Source organism: Pelophylax lessonae (genome assembly GCF_965119305.1).
Source record: "Pelophylax lessonae genome assembly, chromosome: 4".
In the NCBI taxonomy this organism is placed as follows: Eukaryota; Metazoa; Chordata; class Amphibia; order Anura; family Ranidae; genus Pelophylax; species Pelophylax lessonae.
Genome location: NC_138771.1, coordinates 158,473,195 through 158,494,959, shown reverse-complemented (window position 1 = coordinate 158,494,959; position 21,765 = coordinate 158,473,195). Strand labels below are relative to the sequence as shown.

General features: G+C 44.6%; 1 protein-coding gene across 2 annotated transcripts in view; it reads left to right on the top strand.

Moving 5' to 3' along the window:
* Nucleotides 1-2,904: 2,904 nt before the first annotated feature.
* Nucleotides 2,905-21,765, top strand: part of LOC309552399 (testis-specific gene 13 protein-like) — a gene marked incomplete at its 3' end in the record, with an annotated part of 43,693 nt that continues 24,832 nt past the window's right edge. Inside the window, exons 1-4 of one of the 2 annotated variants that reach the window (XM_082253342.1) lie at nucleotides 2,905-3,076; nucleotides 8,506-8,597; nucleotides 9,294-9,394; nucleotides 19,327-19,536. In XM_082253342.1, coding sequence (XP_082109468.1) covers nucleotides 2,928-3,076; nucleotides 8,506-8,597; nucleotides 9,294-9,394; nucleotides 19,327-19,536 — 552 coding nt within the window. In that variant the 5' untranslated portion in view covers nucleotides 2,905-2,927. The remainder of the gene's footprint in view (nucleotides 3,077-8,505; nucleotides 8,598-9,293; nucleotides 9,395-19,326; nucleotides 19,537-21,765) is intronic. The other variant, XM_082253343.1, reaches the window with a different exon arrangement.

Sequence of the window (21,765 nt, the reverse complement as noted above, 5' to 3'; positions counted from 1 at the left end):
ATTTTTAGAGGGGCTGCAACATTGCGGCGGACAGATCAGACCCCTAACTGACATTTTTGACACTTTTGACCAGTGACATTACTACAGTAATCAGTGCTTAAAAATATGCTCTGTTACTGTAATAATGACACATATTGTCATCATCAGAGGATATTGCTCGAGCAATATCCTCTGATGATGTCTGTGCGGACGATACGCGTCAGGAGCTCGCAGTAGAACTTCATTTTAATACATTGCCTGTTACCATGCGATTCTTGTAAGTGCGATTCCTTTTATTTCATTAAAAGTTTTTAGCAATATTACGCTATGTGCACTCCTTTTTCTGGTTTTCATGTCATCTGGTCTTGAGAGACTTCTATCCCTCTGCCTACCACCTTATGAGCTGAAAACTACTTCCATGGTAATGATCGTAGGAGGAATCAGGATCACCTTGTAAAGCCTGAACAGGTCTGTTTGCTATATGGCAATTCAGACCCATTTGATCTGGTGAGAGCCCACTTTTACTGTTCACTTGGTGTTGGGATTCTTTTCATCACGTTTGGATTTATATATGTATACCAACAAGATGGATCACTTTTTTGGGACTTTTATTTAGACCCTATTTCAGTATTGGACTTTATTTCACAATATCCTATATATTTTATATATATATATATGTTCAATTGTACTCTTGTATATTATGTACACTCATTAGCGCTGCACTTTTTTCTTCCACTGAGAAGATCCGCCTGCTTTGTTTACATAAGCAGGTGGGTCTTCTCACTCTTTCCCCGACGATCAAGGAAGAGAGGCGGCAATCGCTGCCTCTCCTCCTCCGGCCCGACTCCCGCTGTGTCAAACCACTAGGAGTCCAGCGACGTAGGAAACTGCACTGCCGCAGTAAGATTACTGTGAGCAGTCGGCAAGTGGTTAATATTACCAATGTCCTATTCCTTCTTCCCTCTAGGTTTTTTAAACCCACAACAGTTGTGACACCATACACTATATTAACCCTTTCTGTTTTCACTGGGCTCCTTGTATTATATAACTTATCTCGGTTCTCAGGAGATGATGTTATTGGTGGGGAAAGAGTACAATAGAACAGACTCTTTCTTTTATGTCCTCAGGTTATCACATTTCCTCTCTGCTTATAGTTATGCCTTTCTTCAGTCAAGGCACCCTTAAAAATGATGCACAATCTCGAGGCACCCCATTCTAAAACGTAAAGAACTACAGTAAAGAAACATAGTATTACATACCGCAGCAACATCCACACACACATAAACACCCAATTTTGGAGGGGATTTATTTTTACAAAGCAGATAACCTTTTCACACTGGTGCTGACTAGTGTGCCAGCCACTTATTCAATGAATGTGACCCCATTACTAACGGGAAGGGGCAAACAAGGACATCCCCAGATGCCCAATGTCATCCTTGTTAACATATGACATCCTCAGTTGATAGCAGTGGCGGCTGGTGCTCAAAATTTTGGGGGGTGGGGGGCGCAAACAGAAAAATGTAATAGGCATTGCTTTGTGGCAAAAAACGCTGTAAAAAATTGCGTGACTTTGAGGTCGCAAAAGTGTGAAAGGGGCCTTCGGTAATTAAGGTATAGTGTGCCCCCTTTCAATGCAGAGAGACCAGCGTGCCCCCTTTCAATGCAGAGAGACCAGCGTGCCCCCTTTCAATGCAGAGTGACCAGCGTGCCCCCTTTCAATGCAGAGTGACCAGCGTGCCCCCTTTCAATGCACAGTGACCAGCGTGCCCCCTTTCAATGCACAGTGACCAGCGTGCCCCTTTTAATGCAGAGAGACCAGCGTGCCCCCTTTCAATGCACAGTGACCAGCGTGCCCCCTTTCAATGCACAGTGACCAGCGTGCCCCCTTTCAATGCACAGTGACCAGCGTGCCCCCTTTCAATGCAGTGACCAGTGTACATGCCCCCTTCAATGCAGTGACCAGCGTACATGCCCCCTTCAATGCAGAGATCAGTGTACATGCCCCCAATGTAGTGACCAGCATACATGCCCCCTTCAATGCAGTGACCATCATACCATTCCCCTAATGCAGAGATCAGCGTACATGCCCCCAATGCAGTGACCAGCATACATGCCCCCAATGCAGTGACCAGCATACATGCCCCCAATGCAGACATCAGCGTGCGTGCCCCCAATGTAGTGACCAGCATACATACCCCCAATGTAGTGACCAACATAAATGCCCCCAATGCAGAGATCAGTGTGCGTGCCCCCAATGTAGTGACCAGAATACATGCCCCCAATGCAGAGATCAGCGTGTGTGCCCCCAATGTAGTGACCAGCGTACATGCCCCCAATGTAGTGACCAGCATACATGCCCCCAATGCAGAGATCAGCGTGCATGCCCCCAATGTAGTGACCAGCATACATGCCCCCAATGCAGAGATCAGCGTGCGTGCCCCCAATGTAGTGACCAGCATACATGCCCCCAATGCAGAGATCAGCGTGCGTGCCCCCTTACTTACCTGGAGCAGCATCCCCATTGAACTCCATGCGTCCGGCGCCCCTGCATGCAGATTAGGGGGCCGGATGCATGGATGGGGGCGGCGCCCCTGCGCCCTCTGTACACCGGCCGCCACTGGTTGATAGAATGCCAGTAGTTGGTCCGCACAATACCCAAGGTTGTGGTTCTGCACAATTAAAGCCTGTGGCTTTGTGTAACACACTTGATCCACCTGCTGACTTACTGGCAATTTTTAGGTATTTTGCCAAGGCACCCCTGAAGAACCCAGAGGGCGCCCCAGGGTGCCACGGCACCCTGGTTGAAAAATGCTGCTCTACAGTACTTTTTTTTGTGTCAGGGTCTAGTAAAATGATGTTTGTCACTTGATTCTTTATATTTATCATAGATATCATTTCTAATAAAGATCTGCCTATTGGTTGCCACCTTTGTGATGGTTTAGAAAGAGATGTCACAACTAGCTCATAGCAGAACTGAAAGAGAACAGAAATTGGACATCCAACCAATTCAAGATATGGAAGATACAATCCCAATGATGCAAAATGAAGGGACGGAAAAGAAGACCGAGCTGGAGCCACATATTTTACTACTGCACAAGTAAGAGCAGGTTATTTAATTTACATATCAATGTAGTACAATGTTATGATACTTATATGGCAAAGGCTAGTTTGAGAATAAAAGCCCCCTAGATGTATAAAATGTAATAATAATAAATGCAATAACCTGCACTTAACCAGTCTAGACCAGCAGGATAGCAGAGCCCATAAACATCTGTTAACCTACACTCACCAGCAACTTTATTAGGTACACCTGTTCAATTGATTGGTAACACAAATTGCTAATCAGCCAATCACATGGCTGCAACTCAATGCATTTAGGCATTTAGATGTGATGAAGATGACTTGCTGAGGTTCAAACCGAGCATCAGATTGGGAAAGAAAAGGGATTTAGGTGACTATAAATGTGGCATGGTTGTTGGTGGCAGACGGGCTAGTCTTATGCCTCATACACACGTGCAGATTGTCGGCCGAAAAGCTTTGGCCGACGACCAATCGGCCGATTGTAGGCTTGTTAGTATGATGCTTCCGACAGCCGACAGCGCACTTTCGGCCGAACAGAATCTGTCGTGCAAGCATTAAAATTTTTGTATGCCGACACCAGAGCGGCCGATTGTTCGCCAGTCAATACAGAATTCGGCCGACAGACAGCAGATTTGCAAGACTGGGCATGCTCAGAAAAGAAAAAACACAGGGAAAGTTAACCATCACATGACATCACTTCTGCAGTCGGCTGTAGTCGGCGGACAAAATTCTTGTGCAGTCTTTTGCACTTTTCAACAGACACGACAGCCCGGGGACAAAAGACGGCCAATCGTTCGGCCGACGATCTGCACGTGTGTACGGGGCATAAGTATTTAAAAAAACTGCTGATCTACTGGCATTGTCATGCACAACCACATACCCATCTTCTGATGGCTCCTTCCAGCAGGATAATGCACCATGTCACAAAGCTCAAATCCTCTCAATTCTGGTTGCTTGAACATGACAATGAAGTCACTGTACTGCAATGCCAAAATGAGAAAGTCACTCACCCAAGTGCTCAAAAGTCTGATAAAAATACCTGGTACATACACCAATAGAGAAATCGAAAATGTCCGTGTTGCATTCAGTCTCTCTTATAAAGTGACATTTGATGAAAAAGCAAAGACAATAAAACTCTCATAGTGTCGAATTTAGGTTAAAATAGTATAGTCTTGCACAGCAGATAGGGGAGATCACCCGTGGTGAGAAAGGGGAAAGACAGACTCCAGTGTTTCACTCCTGTCGCCCCACATGCAATGCAAACTCATCAAAAGATGATGGTATCTTCAATATTAGCTAAGCATATGAGTATCGAAGGGAGAATGGAGGAGACCTTCACTGGTGTTCTTCAGGAAGCCAATTTTTGATTGGCACCTCATTTTTGATTTGGAAGAAACGTTTGTTCCCCAATTTTTACAGTCCTGGATAATCTGCAATGCTGTACAGAGGGGTGCATTGGTCTTTGGCGCTGGCAGTCTGGCACAGTTGGTCTTTGGCCTCTAGTAATAAAACAAGTGAAAAGAGGTGTCCTTGCACACGGAGCTGATGCTCAACTCTGCCAGAACCCTCCTCAGGAGTAAAGTACCACCAAGGTCCAGGGTAAATGAGCGACAGGTGTAGAGTGAATCTTCCAGAGTTGTTTGCCTACAGCACTGTGCTCCAATGGCCTTCATAGTCACCAGATCTCAATCCAATAGAGCACCATTGGGATGTGGTGGAATGGGAGATTCGCATCATGGATATGCAGCCAACAAATCTGCAGCTATCATGTCAATATGGACAAAAATCTCTGAGGAATGTTTCCAACACCTTGTTGAATCTGTGCCATGAAGAATTAAGGCAGTTCTGAAGGCAAAAGGGGGTCCAACCCGTTTCAAGCATTGTGTACCTAATAAAGTGGCCGGTGAGTGTATGTAAACATTAGTAAGATGTAGGGCCTTAGTAAATTATGATAAAGCCAGAAGTTATTTTCCTAGTTTAGGAGAGGTTAGTGGTTAAATCTATTGCTGTGTATGTCTCCCTTGGGGAAATTCAGTCCTATTTTTTGTTATGTTGACTGCTGTCACCAACATAAAAATGAGGTGAATCTAACAAATTACAGTTATCCAAAAAAGAGCAGGGGGAAAATTGCCACTACAGTTGCCTTGATGTAGGAACTCCTCGCTCCTTTCTTCTTGTATCTTTGGGACAGGAAGTGAGGAGAGATTTCCTTAATGGGGACACAAAGCAGTAAAAACCCGATAGACGTTCTAACTTTTCTAACACTGCAAAAGGTTTTTGTCAGGATTTCAACTTTAACTCAACTCTAAGCATTTTTGTTCAATAGAGTGTGTAAAAGTCAGAACCTCTGCCAAGTTGTCACTGCTGTCTGGGTCCTCAGTGATGAGATTTAACCTCACTACCTGTTTCAGTGACACCAGTACAAGAAATGAGAGGTTGTGGGTGTCACTGGGACATGAAGACACAGAAAGCAATAAAAATAACCCTTGCCAATGTTCTGAGCCATGTTCATACTACTGAATGAATATTTTTTTGTTGCTGTCTGTCTCATCTCTTACTGTACTTGTGCTTAATCTACTGGACACACCAGACTGAAGCAAGCTGAAAATAGGTAAGTATATACACCTTTTTACACATGTTAGTTAGCATAGGTGTTTGGGGGGGGGGGGCAGTTTTAAGGCTAGTTAGGAAGAAACTGGAATTCCACTTTAATCTCACTCTTAAACCCTTATAATTAAAAGTGGATGTAAACCCACTCATATACTCAGTGAAGTGAACAACCTCGGGTGATACACAGAGATGAAATGAATCTCCCTATATAAGTTTTACATGTACAGTCAGGTCCATAAATATTGGGACATCGCCGCAATTCTAATATGTTTGGCTCTATACACCACCACAATGGATTTGAAATAAAACAAACAAGATGTGCTTTAACTGCAGACTTCCAGCTTTAATTTGAGGGTATTTACATCCAAATCAGGTGAAAGATGTAGGAATTACAACAGTTTGTATATGTGCCTCCCACTTTTTAAGGGACCAAAAGTAATGGGACAATTGGCTGCTCAGCTGTTCCATGGCCAGGTGTGTGTTATTCCCTCATTATCCCATTTACAAGGAGCAGATAAAAGGTCCAGAGTTCATTTCAAGTGTGCTATTTGCATTTGGAATCTGTTGCTGTCAACTCTCAATATGAGATCCAAAGAGCTGTCACTATCAGTGAAGCAAGCCATCATTAGGCTGAAAAAACAAAACAAACCCATCAGAGAGATAGCAAAAACATTAGGTGTGGCCAAATCAACTGTTTGAAACATCCTTAAAAAGAAAGAACGCACCGGTGAGCTCAGCAACACCAAAAGACCCGGAAAAACATGGAAAACAACTGTGGTGGATGACCAAAGAATTCTTTCCCTGGTGAAGAAAACACCCTTCACAACAGTTGGCCAGATCAAGAACGCTCTCCAGGAGGTAGGTGTATGTGTGTCAAAGTCAACAATCAAGAGAAGACTTCACCAGAGTGAATAAAGAGGGTTCACCACAAGATGTAAACCATTGGTGAGCCTCAAAAACAGGAAGGCCAAATTAGAGTTTGCCAAACAACATCTAAAAAAGTCTTTACAGTTCTGGAACAAAATACTATGGACAGATGAGACCAAGATCAACTTGTACCAGAGTGATGGGAAGAGAAGAATATGGAGAAGGGCATGTATGGCTGCCAATGGAACTGGTTCTCTTGTATATTTTGATGATGTGACTGCTGACAAAAGCAGCAGGAAGAATTCTGAAGTGTTTTGGGCAATATTATCTGCTTATATCCAGCCAAATGATTCAGAACTCATTGGACGGCACTTCACAGTGCAGATGGACAATGACCAGAAGGATACTGCGAAAGCAACCAAAGAGTTTTTTAAGGGATAGAAGTGGAATGTTATGCAATTGCCAAGTCAATCACCTGACCTGAATCCGACTGAGCATGCATTTCACTTGCTGAAGACAAAACTGAAGGGAAAATGCCCCAAGAACAAGCAGGAACTGAAGACAGTTGCAGTAGAGGCCTGGCAGAGCATCACCAGGGATGAAACCCAGCGTCTGGTGATGTCTATGCATTACAGATTTGAGACTGTAATTGACTGCAAAGGATTTGCAACCAAGTATTAAAAAGTGAAAGTTTGATTTATGATTGTTAATCTGTCCCATTACTTTTGGTCCCTTAAAAAGTGGGAGGCACATATACAAACTGTTGTAATTCCTACACTGTTCACCTGATTTGGATGTAAATACCCTCAAATTATAGCTGAAAGTCTGTAATTAAAGCACGTCTTGTTTTTTTTCATTTCAAATCCATTGTGGTGGTGTATAGAGCCAAAAAGCTTAGAATTGTTTCGATGTCCCAATATTTATGGACCACTTTACAAAGTGCACATTGTGTTACAAATGGTCTTTTCCTGTCCTTTTCCTGTTCAGCACTAGGAGTGATGTGTTGGTATACACTGTGTGACAGCTGATTGGAGGAAAGGCACACACCCCCACTCCACATAGGCAGAGGAAGGAATGCGCTGTGAATAGACCAGCTCTCTGCTAATCTATTTTTTAGCACCCACCCCGACACAAAATTCTGTTGACGAGGACTTGTCAAAAGTTATCATTCTGATAACAGAAGAATGGAGCAGGAGAAAGCTACAGGACTTATGCCTTGTACACACGATTAGATAATCGGACGACTTATCTTTCGCATTTTGTTGCATGATACTAATATCGAATTTAACAATGCGTACTAAACGTATGATTTTTTTTTGTACAATTCTGGAAAAGCTTCCTGTTTGCGTAGCTACATATCGGAAGGGATGTCATATACGTGTGATCATCTGATCGTGTGTACGAGGCATTAGCATCATGTGTGGTCTTTGTTTATCGATTTTTAGCGAACGCATACTGTACTAATTAAACGATTGTCATTTGCTAGGCTATCGTACGAAAAAAGTTTTTGTGTTTGTCTGTTCGGATATTGTTGGACGAAATGTCGTGATCGGCGGCCGAAAGCTCTGTACTTACAATCAGATTATCGTGCGAACAATTCGATAAATGATTTTTTTCTTCTGATTATCTGATCGTGTGTATGAGGCATTAGTGCTTTGAAGAGAGATAGGAAAATCTGATATACATCCACTTTTTAACCCTAAAACTGAAAGTAGAAGTCTAATCCCTGGCTGTAACCTTATTTTACCTCTAAAAACACCCTTCACACTACACTAAGTCCTTCTGCAGCTTACTCCTGCTCCATGAGCAGCTGTGCAAAAACTACCTGGGCCAAGAACAAAAGATAAATCAAATTTTAAGAGTCAAGTAGCTTTTTTTTTTTTTTTTACAGTGAAACCTATAAATAATCTATGAAATGGACTGATATACTGTATGCCTCTTTTTTAATTTAATATATGATTTCTCCAGATTTCTTGGCCAACAGTTTGCTGAACGCTTCCTTGACCCTTCTTATGAAGTCCCAGTTAGTCGTGTACAACCTCTGCACCTTGATAAAGAAGGTAAGTACTCCCTGTCTACTCCCTATCTAATGATAATACATTGCAAGAAAACAGAATGTATATAAAATATCATGAAGTAATATGAAGGTTTAAAAAACAAATTTATTTCATAGTAATTTTATTAGGTGCGTGTTTTCTAGACAAAATGCAGCATGTTTATTTTACCGAAGGTACGGAAAAAATATTAGTATTTATTTTAGTAACCAAATAAGAAATGTAATTTTAATTGCACCAGTCAAGTGACAGAATCCAATCATTTGTTGTGGAAACAGCCCCTAACCCACATTCCGCTCTTGTTCCATGTCAATCGCATGTCAAATCTGAGCCAATAGCCGGCAATGGCACCATCCGAAATAGTGTGACACTGACTTTGCGGCGCTGCACCGATTCACAAAAGAAGTTTCTGTACTACTTTTAGCGATTGGGGGGAAATGGCGATTTCCTTAGACATCTGTGCAGGAACCCGCACAGATGTCATTGAAATTGCCCCCGAAGTCTGACTAAAATGCCGGCTTGAATCACAATTTCAAAACGGCCTCAGTGTGAACAAAGGCTTAATGCCACAGGTGAGAACAGAAATCAGTCAATGTAACATTTTATGTTAAAAGAAATCTTAGGTGAAGCATTTATGTTGTCATCTTTTTCAGATTTTATTGTATTATTAAAAGGAAAAATTGCTAAGTGCACTTGTTTTAGGTTGTGGAGCAAAAGATTACTGGAGGCTCTTGAGAGAACATTCCAAGGCAAGACTACTACAAGATATCGCCACTGACATACCTGGAGCATTCATGGTCAAGGTTTTTTTCTTTTGCTTGTGGATTAAAAAATAATGTAATGCTTTAAACAACTGATGTTGATCTGAAAATAAGCTAATTGTGTTCAATGTGGAATTGCTGAAACCAGAACATAAAAACATTAAATAATCCATGAAGGGCACCGCATCCATATAGTGAGTTCCCTTAAAGTGTAACTCCACTTTTGTTGAGAAAAAAGCATCCCTCTCTGGGTGATCTCTGTACATTACAAGGATTTTAACTAACTTTCTTGCGGATTCCTACCTTTTGTTATTCTGAAGAAATCATTGTTTGTTCCTCTGTGCTGAGTGGGTCTAATGGGAGTGGTTTCATAATTATCTGTCAGCTGTGCAGCTGCAGGGCTCTAATGAGGGAAGCTGCTGGCCTGCATCCCTTTAGACGTATTCCTATTGGGAGTATCTTACCAAAAATTATATTTTTGTTGCAGGGGATGCCAGAAATCTGACTTGTATCTTAGGCAGACTTCTGGGAAAATTGGTGAACCAATCACACAAGCAGGAAAACTGAATTTTTGTAAAATCTTACCTGTAAAATTCCTTTCTCTGAGTCCTCCGACAGTCGCCGCCTCTTCATATTCGTCACATATGGGGTATTAGACTTTGCTCCGAAGGAGTAGCTAGGCAACAGAATATGTTAACAATAAAGCTTTTAACATATCCCACCCTCAAGGGGTGGTCCACTCAGTCAATACCCTCCTACTTCCTGCAACCATATCTCAGTTTTAGTGGAATAGCAGTAGAGTATACAATCAAACCCCAAAAGAGGGGCGGGGGCGGCGACTGTCGGAGGACTCAGAGAAAGGAATTTTACAGGTAAGATTTTACAAAAATTCCGTTTTCTCTTACGTCCTCCGACAGTCGCCGCCTCTTCATATTCGTCACATATGGGGACGTCCCAAAGCAGTGCAAACATGAGGGGTGGGAAACGCATCCGCGCCGAAAGGCAACGCAGTCTCCACATCAAAGAAGGAACCTTACCAAAGGTAGGAAACCAGCTGGGCAACAGCAAAAAACAAGTGCTCAACAGGAGCAACAACCCAGGAAAAGACAAAAAACCAGGGGATACAAAACTTATCCCAACAGCCAGGAGTCCCCAACCAGGGACCCTAGGGAACAGCCGCACTAAGAACCTTGCGGCCAAAGGAAGCATCCGCCGATGCCTGAACATCTACTTTGTAGAATTTTGTGAAAGTGTGCACGGTCGACCAAGTCGCCGCCTTACACACCTGGGCTACAGAAGCCCCATGACGACAGGCCCAAGACGTACTCAGAGATCTAGTAGAGTGCGCCTTCACAGGCACAGGGGGAACCTTCCCCTGCAAAGCATAGGCCTGTTCAATGGTCTGCCTGATCCATTTGGCGATGGTAGAGGCCGAAGCCGCCATGCCCTTCCGAGGACCCTCTGGAAGAACAAACAAGGAGTCCGTCTTTCGAAAAGACTCAGTCGATTTAAGGTAAACCCTAATCGCCCGAACAACATCCAGAGAGTGCAATCTCACCTCCTTTGGATGTTTAGGCTTCGTGCACAACGAAGGCAAGACAATATCCTCATTAAGATGGAATTCCGAAACTCGTTTCGGAAGAAAAGAAGGATTAGGTCGCAAGACCACCTTATCCAAATGAATAACCAGGTACGGAGACTTGCAGGACAAAGCCGCCAGCTCCGACACTCTGCGAGCCGAAGTGATCGCCACCAAAAAGGCGACCTTTTTGGACAACATAGACAACGAGATCTCCCTGATCTGTTCAAAAGGAGCACGTTGTAACACAGATAGAACGAGATTCAAGTCCCAAGGGGGCAGAGGATCCCGCCTCGGGGGAACCAGATGCCGCACACCCTGAACAAAGGTGCCAACCAATGGGTTGGAAGCCACGGGACGTTGAAACAGAACGGCCAGAGCAGACACCTGACCCTTTATCGTAGCCAGCGCCAAACGCTGATCAACACCCGTTTGAAGGAAAGACAGCACACGGGACACCGAGTACGTGCGGGGTGAAAACCCCCTGGACTCACACCAGGCAAAATAGGCCTTCCAAGTACGGTAATAAACCTTCCCCGAGGAAGACTTCCTCGCGTTGATTAAAGTATGAACGACCTCCGGAGAGAGACCCCTCTCCTTCAGGACCTCGGTCTCAACAGCCAGGCCGTCAAAGCCAGCGACTGTAAAGCAGGATGGTATATCGGTCCTTGAGACAGTAGATCGTCTCGAAGAGGCAGACGCCACGGGGCGTCGACCGCCAGATTCACGAGGTCTGCGTACCAGGACCGGCGAGGCCAGTCCGGTGCCACAAGAATCACCGTGTTGCGTTCCGAATGTAACCTGCGAAGGAACCTGGACAGCAACTGAATCGGTGGAAACGCGTACATCAGCCTGTACTGATGCCACGGGGCCACTAACGCGTCCGACGCGTCTGCCCGAGGGTCGCGCGTCCTTGCCACGAACCTCATCACCTTGTTGTTGAGACGAGACGCGAACAGGTCCACATCTGGAAGACCCCACTTCGCGCACAACATCTGGAAGACAGCCGGATGGAGAGACCATTCCCCCTGATCCAGGGTCTGGCGACTCAGATAGTCCGCCTGCCAGTTCTCGACACCCGGAATGTGAACCGCCGTTATCGCCGGGACATGAGTCTCGGCCCAAGACAGAATGTCGGCCACTTCTCGAGCCGCTCGGGCACTCCTGGTGCCCCCTTGGTGGTTGATGTAGGCCACCGCCGTGGCATTGTCCGTCTGCACCCGAACCGGGCAATCCTGCAGCCGGTCCGTCCAGCGATGAAGACAGAGACTTATCGCACGCAAGTCCAGAATGTTGATCGGAAGGGAAGACTCCCCCTCCGACCAAGTCCCCTGAGCGGACAGAACGCCCAGAACACCACCCCAGCCCGACAGGCTGGCATCCGTGGTGATCACCGTCCACGAGATCGGACGAAACGACTTGCCCCCGGACACCAACGGGGACTGGAGCCACCACAGAAGGTTTTCCCTGGTGCGAAGACTCAACGAGATTTGAAGATCCAGAGATTGAGGTCGCCCGTCCCACCTGGACAGGATCTCCGCTTGGAGACCCCGCGTGTGAAACTGGGCGAAAGGAATCGCCTCGAAGGCCGAGACCATCAATCCCAGACATCTCATACACGTCCGCAGAGACGAGTTCGGAACGTCCCTGAGGGACCTGACTTCCTCCCGGAGAGTCCCGAGTTTGTCTTCCGGCAGGAAGACCTTCGCCTGCACCGAGTCCAGTATCATTCCCAGATAGGGGAGACGAACCGACGGACTCAGTGTCGACTTTGGAAAATTTATCGTCCAACCAAACTCCTGCAGAGTTTGCATCGTGACAGACAGGTCCTCCTCCAGACCCTGGCTGGTCGCAGACCAAACCAGAATGTCGTCCAGATACCCCAGGACAGAAACGCCCTGGGCCCTCAATAATGCCAGAACCGGTGCAAGCACCTTGGTGAAGACCCGCGGAGCCGAGGCGAGACCAAAGGGCAACGCCACGAACTGGTAGTGATCCCCCGCAATGGCAAATCGAAGGTACCTCTGATGACCCCCAAATATGGGGATGTGAAGGTACGCATCCTTCAAATCGATGGAGGCCATGAATTCCCCCGGAACCAGGGCAGCCACCACCGACCGCAGGGATTCCATGCGGAACTTGCGAACCCGCACAGAGCAGTTCAGAGCCTTCAAGTCCAGAATCGGACGAACCTTGCCCTCCTTTCTGGGCACGGTGAACAGATTGGAATAAAACCCCCGAAACCTGTCCCGATGAGGCACCGGAACCACCACTCCCTGAGCCCTCAGGTCCCGCACCGCCAGGTGCAGGTCCCGCAAGCGCTCTGGAGACAGCTGAAGATTTGAGGGAAAAAATCTGCTCTCCGGCCGAGAGAGAAACTCGATCTTGTAACCAGATCGAACGATTTCCAGAACCCATCTGTCCCGCACACGGGCCAACCAGGGCTGAAGAAAACCGAGCAAGCGTCCCCCCACCCCAAAACTGGGTGAGGGCGCCCCTTCAGGCCGAACTGTTATGGGCTGCAGGTCCGGATTGGCCGGACTTCTGTTTACCAGACCAGGGCTTCTTCCGAGAGCCTTGACCTTTGAACGGTTTGCCCTTGTAGTGCGGCCGAAAGGCACGAAAGGACCCCTGAGGGGGCCGAAAATTAGCATGCTTCTTCCCAGAAGCCCCCTTAGCCTTGGGGAAATGGGGCAAGAGAGTGCTCTTACCCCCGGTGATCCCCTTAATCAACACATCCAGGGACTCCCCAAAAAGGCGAGACCCATCATAAGGCAGATTGGCTAAGGTCTTACGTGAAGATTGGTCCACCGACCAACATTTTAACCAAACCAGGCGACGAGACAACACCGCCACGCTGTGCACACGTGCAGCCAACGGAATCAGGTCCAGGTCCGCATCACACAGATACATGACACCCTGGTGGATCTGATCCACCATATCCAGGGTCGCCAGCGAGGCCGAATCGGCCACTAGGACGCGCCTAAGCATCTGCGTCCAACTTGCGATCGCCTGGGCCGCCATGAGAGAAGCAAACAGAGCCTTAAGCATAGAACCCGTAACAGAATAAGTATGACGGGCAAGAGACTCCAGTCTCCTATCCGTGGCATCACGGAAAACAGGGGAACCCTCTGCAGGAATCGCAGTGGCTTTGTTCAAAACCGCAATTGCATGATCCACTGGTGGAGGCACACACCACCTTTCATCAGTGGCAGGCGAAAAAGGATAACGCAGCTTGAATTTACTTGGTACCGCAAAAGGTTTGCGCAGATCGCGCCATTGATCCTTAACAGCGCGCTGAAAATCAGCATTGCAGGGAAAAACCTGCGGCGTCCTGCGTTTCCTCTGCGTCCCATAAGCCGCCAAGGCAGCGGGGGGACACACTTCGTCCTGCAAACGCAGCGTTTGCTTAATGGAAGCAATCAACTCATCCATGATTGCAAGCTCTTCAGGCGAGCCAGGGGGAGAATTATCAACCCCCTCAACTTCAGCCTCCACCTCAGACCCCACTAGATCAAGAGAGGAGCGGGACCCCGATAAGGAGGCCCCTGCCATAACAGCCCCATCACCTTCACCCTCAGAATCAGAGGAAAGAGCAACTCTGGGCCTTTCAGTAGATTGAGCAGCCACCAGCATTTGCACCTGAGCAGCAAGGCCAGCCACAATAGTGGCTAAATCTTCCCCTGGGGGGGAAACAGCGGTCCCCTGGCTTTCCACCAATACTGTAGGAAATTTGCCCTCCTGAGAATCCATTGCCCCTGTAATGCCAGACAACCAAGGGTTAATTGCCCCTTTTAAGCAAGCGCGGCAAGCGCAGCCCACCGCACCACACTCAAGCACAATGAGACCCCCACAGGGAATATGCAAACTGAACACAGGCAATGGATAGCAAGAACAGAAGGATAAAACCTGAGGAGACCCTCGCCGCTGCTGCTGCCTCGATCGGTGTTCCTGGAAAGAGGAAGTGATGCTGCCAGGGCGCTCTATGTAAGCCTATGGAGGCTACAAGAAAATGGCCGCCATGCATGTAAACCATGCGGCCGGAGCGGGTGTAGGCAAAATGGCGTCGTTTGGCGCCGAAACCGCCGCTCCACAGTGCATTAAAACACACATTACATGCCAATATCAGAATACATGGCAGATCGCCGCAGCGATCGCTGTATATGCCCAAACATGCCAAAAAAACATGCCCCACAGCACACAGCTTCCCACACTGACCAGTCTGACACACACAGTGTCATACAGCTCCCCCCCCCCCCCTTGCAGCCCACAGCATGCAGCCGAGAGATAGGGAGACAAGCAGTGTGAATAGAGGCAGGTTACACAGTCCCAGACTGACACCCCCCCAGACAGACAGGTCCCCACATAAATACACTTACCTCACATGGCGTGGGGGACCCGCACAGGCGAACAAGCCGCTGCACATGAGGCAGGGAGAGTCGCAAGACAAGACGCACAAAATGGGGGTTAAGAAACCGCACAGCGTTCAGTGAGGTAGCCACCTCACCAATCATCCCTGCACCGAACAGGGATGGGTCGTTCACTATGCCAGGAGCGTTACCTGGCTGAACGCTCGATGGCAGACTGGGAAGCCACTGACCCACGACCTGCGACCAGGGGGATCAGCCCGAGACCCAGTCCGCATGATCCTCTTCATCAGAAGAACTAACTAACGCTGACAAAATAACAGCTAAATAAAGGTAGAGAGAAAAACTCAAACAAAATATTAAAAAGAAGAAAGAGGCTGGGACAGAAAGTCCCAGCACAGAGAGAGCCAGCCACTCCTGACGAGCTAGACATTAAAACTGAGATATGGTTGCAGGAAGTAGGAGGGTATTGACTGAGGGGACCACCCCTTGAGGGTGGGATATGTTAAAAGCTTTATTGTTAACATATTCTGTTGCCTAGCTACTCCTTCGGAGCAAAGTCTAATACCCCATATGTGACGAATATGAAGAGGCGGCGACTGTCGGAGGACGTAAGAGAAATTATGTTTCTGGGGTGTGGTCAGTAGACATTCTGTGTACAGAACAGCTCCAGGTAGCCATATTGCATTGCATTTTCAGAAAATTACAACAGCTGCAGATTGAGAAGGAAAGGTAATTTTTAATAACATTCAATTACAATATGATCTGTGTCACAATTGTATACGCTATATTGGTTTTTCTTTATTTACTATTTTTTTCCCCACGAAAGTGGAGTTACCCTTTAACTGCTGCCCCTTTAAGTGAAAACACTAAAAACAAAAATAATACATATAAAGCAAATACAAATTGCAGTTTTTAAATAATGATTCAATTTATTAAGGGAAAAAAGCTGTCCAATTCTGCCTGGCCCTGTGTGAAAAGGTTATCACCCCCCTTCCCTCCATCCCACTTTGCTCAATCATGAATGAACCATGATTAACCACATTTTTGGACAGCTGAGGTAAATTTCACTTGCCATACCCAGGCCAGATTACTGCCAGACCTGTTGAATCAAGAAATCACATAAATAAAATCTGTCTGACAAAGTGAAGCACGCTAAAAGATCCCAAAAAGCAACACATCATGCCACGATCTAAAGAAGTTAAAGAACAGATGAGAAACAAAGTAATTTACATGTATTAGTGTGGAAAGGGTTACAAAGCCATTTCTAAGACTTTGAGACTCCAGTGAGCCAGGTTGAGAACCATTATCCACAAATGGAAAAAACTTGGAACAGTGGTGAACCTTCCTAGGAGTGTCCAGCCGAGCAAAATGACTTCAAGAGCACAAGGACTCCTCATGCAGGAGGTCATAAAAAAACCCAGAACAACATCTAAACTGCAGGCCTCACTTGTCTCAAGTTAACCTCCCTGGCGGTATGATTGTTTCCGATTTTAGGTGCTGAAAGCGATACAATAATTTTGCTAGTAATTCTTAAGGACAAGCAGCTCAAACCAACTATTTACATATGATTTTTTTTTACTGTGCATTCTTCTTTATAACATCTCGGGTATGATAAAGTTTGAAACACAAAATCATAAATTATAATATAATAAATAACCATAAATAAGTTGAAGTATATATGTCTATATATATATCTATATCTATATCTCTATATATATATATATATATAGATATATATATATATATATATACATATACGTATATTATATATATATATATATATATACACATATATATGTGTGTATACATATATATATATATATATATATATATATATATATATATATATATAAAAAGTACAGTAAAACTGCAGGAAATGGCACTGGGGGGCAAACTAATGTCAATTTATTTTATTTTGTAATGTAATCCAATAGGATTACAATATATCAGTGTGTTTGCGTGTTTTACTTTTCAAATTTGCCGCCCGTTCCACCCCCCTGCGAGCATCACGTTGCAGGAGACAGAAGTCGGGGCTCACAGCATCGAGCGGAAGATCTGGCTGCCGTATGCTGCAGTGACACATCGCGGGATCCCGGGGACAAGGCAAGTAACCTCTACCAGGATCCAGCGATGCTCCCTGGCAGTACCCCGAGTGTGGCTCGGGGTTACCGCTAATGGCACTGAAATTCCACCCCGAGCCACACTCGGGAATACCGCCAGGGAGGTTAAGATCAGTATTCATGATTCAACAGTAAGAAAGAGACTGGGCAAAAATGGCATCCATGCAAGAGTTCCAAGCCGAAAGCCACTGCTAACCAAAAATAACTCAAAGGCTCATCTTACATTTGCCAAAAACAATCTTGATTATCCCCAAGACTTTTGGGCAAATATTCTGTGGACTGATGAGACAAAAGTTTAACTTTTTGGAAGGTGTGCATCCCATTACATCTGGTGTAAAATTAACACAGCATTTCATAAATAGAGCATCATACCAACAGTCAAACATGCTGGTGGCAGTGTGATGGTCCAGGGCTGCTTTGAAGCTTCGGGACTCGGACGACTTGCTATAATTGATGGAACCATAAATTATGCGCTCTACCAGAAATTCCTGAAGGAGAGTGTCCGGCCATCAGTTCATGACCTCAACTCTAAGTGCATTTGGGTTATTCAGCAGGACAATGATCTGAAACACACCAGCAAGCCCACCTCTGAATGGCTTGAAAAACACAATTATGGTTTTGGAGTGGCCTAGTCAAAGTCTGGAATCGTATTGGAATGCTGTGGCATGGCAGTAAACAGGCCGTTCATGCTTGAAGACCCTCTAATGGGGCTGAATTAAAACAATTCTGCAAATAAGAGTGGGCAAAAATTCCTCCTAAGCGATGTGAAAGACTCAAGGCCAGATGTCGCAAAACGCTTGATTGCAGTTGATAACGCCAAGGGTGGCCCCACCAATTATTAGGTTTAGGGAGCAATTACTTTTTCACATAGGGCCAGGCAGGTTTGGACAGTTGTTTTTCCCTTAATAAACTAAATCATCATTTAAAAACTGCATTTTGTATTTACTTGGGTTATCTTTGTGTAATATTAAAATGTGTTTGATGATACAGATCATTTGAGTGTTACAGATATGCAAAAAAATAAACAAAATCAGAAAGGGGGCAAATACCTTTTCACAGCACTGTACGTACATACACATTTCAGAATATAATCCTGCTATTTATAAATCAACTTTGATGTCACAGATTTTATATCCCTGGTTTATTACCCCCCCCCCCCTCCCCAGTCACTGGATGCCCTAGACTTCATTCTTGATATCTACGTCATGGCACTTTATCTCATTTTGCTAGATGCCATGATCTTTGGATTCTCAACTCCATCTTCTGGAGTGTAAATGTCAAGCAGGGTTTTTATTTTATCCATAGATGTATGCAGTCCACTCAAAAGTTAAATTTAAAATTGCACAGGACAGTATAACCACTAATGTTAACTGACTGATAAAAAAAAAGCCCCTCCATTTGTTCAGCTTAAGCTCCAGCTGAAACAGATTCACATTTCGGATGCCCTGTCCATTCTTTCACTGTTTTTGCAAATCTGTGATCTCTCACAGACCTGTTACAAATCACTTGGGGTGACTATTTTGGTTTTATAACCTATACGTGTGACTAGAATAAGGGGGTCTGGTAAAGCAAAGCCAGCCAGCAATTCCGGAATGCTAACAGCATAAAAATTGGGTTCCTGAAGTGCAAGTCATTTATATGTTGTTACAACTTAATTAAAAAAAAAACATAAATCACAAAGGGATAGTGTCAGCATCATAGTATCATTTTTACCCACATTTAGCAATGGTTCAGGAGCAATGGAACATTTAATGGGGAGAACAAGAGAACAATAGAAGCAAAACATAAGTGCAACATGCTTGAATTAAATAGCGCAGGCAATATTTCATCTTCAGGTTTTCAATAAAGTTGATAGTTACATGGAATGATCGATGATAAACACACAATTGCGTATCTTTTCTTTAGAACCTAGGTGTGAGCCACTTGCCACCTTCAAAACTTCTAGATCAAATCAGAGATTATAGGAGAAAACTTTGGCTGATGTCCAGAGCCTCTGAGATTAATCAGGAAAAAGCAATATTTTTCATGACCAAATATCCCCTGCCAGATGTGAATAAATGTCAGAATACAAACTCGCCTCCTAAGTATCTGAGTGAAGACATTTTCTTGACCAAGGTAAGTTACAGATTATGATCTTTTGTGTTGTGATTAACATTTCCTTTTGGCAAAGAATAAATAAGTTAGCGTTGTTTGCTGAATTTTGGTGCCTGTTGTATCCATGATGGGTATATAGGCAAGTCAAAATGGCAGAAAGCCCTACAGCAGAAATTTTTTTAGCTTAATTTTCTGGGAAAAGGCTAAATTAAGTTTTTTTTTTTCTTTACCCTAGAGGCTACCCATGAGCTCATACAATTCCTTTGGTAGGTAGTATGCTTTATTCCCCTTACCTTAGACTGTAAACATTTTAATTTTTTTCTGGTGTGGATGGAAACCCTAACTGGAAGATATTTAGTTTGCTAAAGTACTATCAGAAACAATTGTCACTTTTTTCCATAAAATACTTGGTTTTCCCATTTTGCATCCTTGCATCTCTGTGCAGCATGATGGCTATGAACTTGCTATGGCCAAAGGGGTTCATGTGATGAGGTGACAATGCAGGAGCACTATTTGGAAACAGTTGTCTGCCCATAACAGAAAGTACCAGAACCAGAGCCACGAGGTGTTCTTAGAAGCTGGATGTTCTGAGAAGCAACAATGCATAATAGGTCCAGGATAGCAAATAGCATGCATACATAGCAAAAAAATTAAAAACAGATTATGAAAATTATTCAAACATGGTCTTGTCACAGCCATGCTTCGAGGCTCAATCAGGATAATATGGGGCTGCAAAGCATAGTCTCTTTGAAATTCTATAATTAAAGGAAGCATGACTGAGAATCGCTACTTTACTAAAACAATTTAGAATAGAAACAGCTACTTGTGATCATCCTCATAAACAGCATCCCTCTCAGTTAAGTCCAGGTTAACTATGGTAACACAGGTGAACAGTTGGAGGGATCCAAGTACATGGGGCCTCTCTGCTGGAGCTAGAAAACTTTGGTAGCAGTTGGGGAAGGGCTCCTCATCCCCCTGAGAAACTGTGTACTATTAGGCTTATGCCCAGCTGCCCTCACGCTGGCTCTGACAGTAGAAGACCTCTCCTCTGACTGCAGATCACTTGACCCCACTACCTCTGTCTCAGCAGGTGTGGCCTCTATGAGCTGCTGTGGGAAGGAAGCTGAAGAACATATCTTCCCTAGATACTGTATGTCCAGGAGCCCATAGAGTTATGGAAAAATGAAGTTAAAATGGGAAGTCCTCTACTGGTCTTTAGACTTCCTTCCTTTTTTATGAGGCTACTGTGAGCAGCAAAATAAGAGCATATAATGCATAATAAAAACATTATAAGAACTGGACAAAAGATAAAAGTTGCCCACAGTGATCAAATAAATTTTCATAGAGCAGAGGTCTCCAAACTTTTCAGTATGAGGGTCACATTGTATATATTACAAACATTTGTGTTTTTAAAAAAAAAAAATCAGTTTTAAAAATGAATGAATTCAATTTTATAATTTAAGTGAATGAAAAACACACTCCAAGAAATAACTTCACATCAGAGCCTCCATCACATGAGAAGTCCCCCCCCCCCCTTCACATCAGAATCCCCCTTTCATGTTAGAAGCCCCCCATCACTTTAGATGTCCCCTTTTTCTCATCAGAGGCCCCCTCCACATCACACCAGATGCTCACTCCTAGACATCTGAGTTACCCCTTCACATCAGAGAACCTCTGTCACGTCAGTGCTCCCCTTTCACAACAGAGTCCCCCCTTCACATCAGAGTCCTTAAATGTATTGCAGGACAATTTCATGGAACAGGTGGTGAAAGCCCCAACAAGGAAAAATGCTCTGTTGTATCTATTAATTTCAAACAACATGGAGCTTATTACAGATATGCAAGTTAGAGACAACATGGGTAATAGTGATCATGGTCCAATCACATTCGCCATACAGTAAGTTACAGAAAAGTGAGGTATGTTGGTGTGACAAGAAATCAAAATTTTCAAAAAAAGCTAACTTCAATGAGCTGAGATCATTACAGTGTGACAGACACTCAATGGGACCAATTATTTGCAACAAACAGCACACATGGCAAGTGAGATTTTTTAAATATGTATTAAACAAGTGCATTAGTGATTGTATTCCATTTGTTAACAAGCATAAAAGCATAAAAAATTGTGTTACCTCTAGCTCTTCATTGAGGCCTTCCGGTGATAGAATATTTAGTTTAAATATCCAGTATGTTTTTTGTGCAACCATTTTCTTAATTTTTACCCTTTTGGTAGAGAGTTTTGTATTGATTGGAT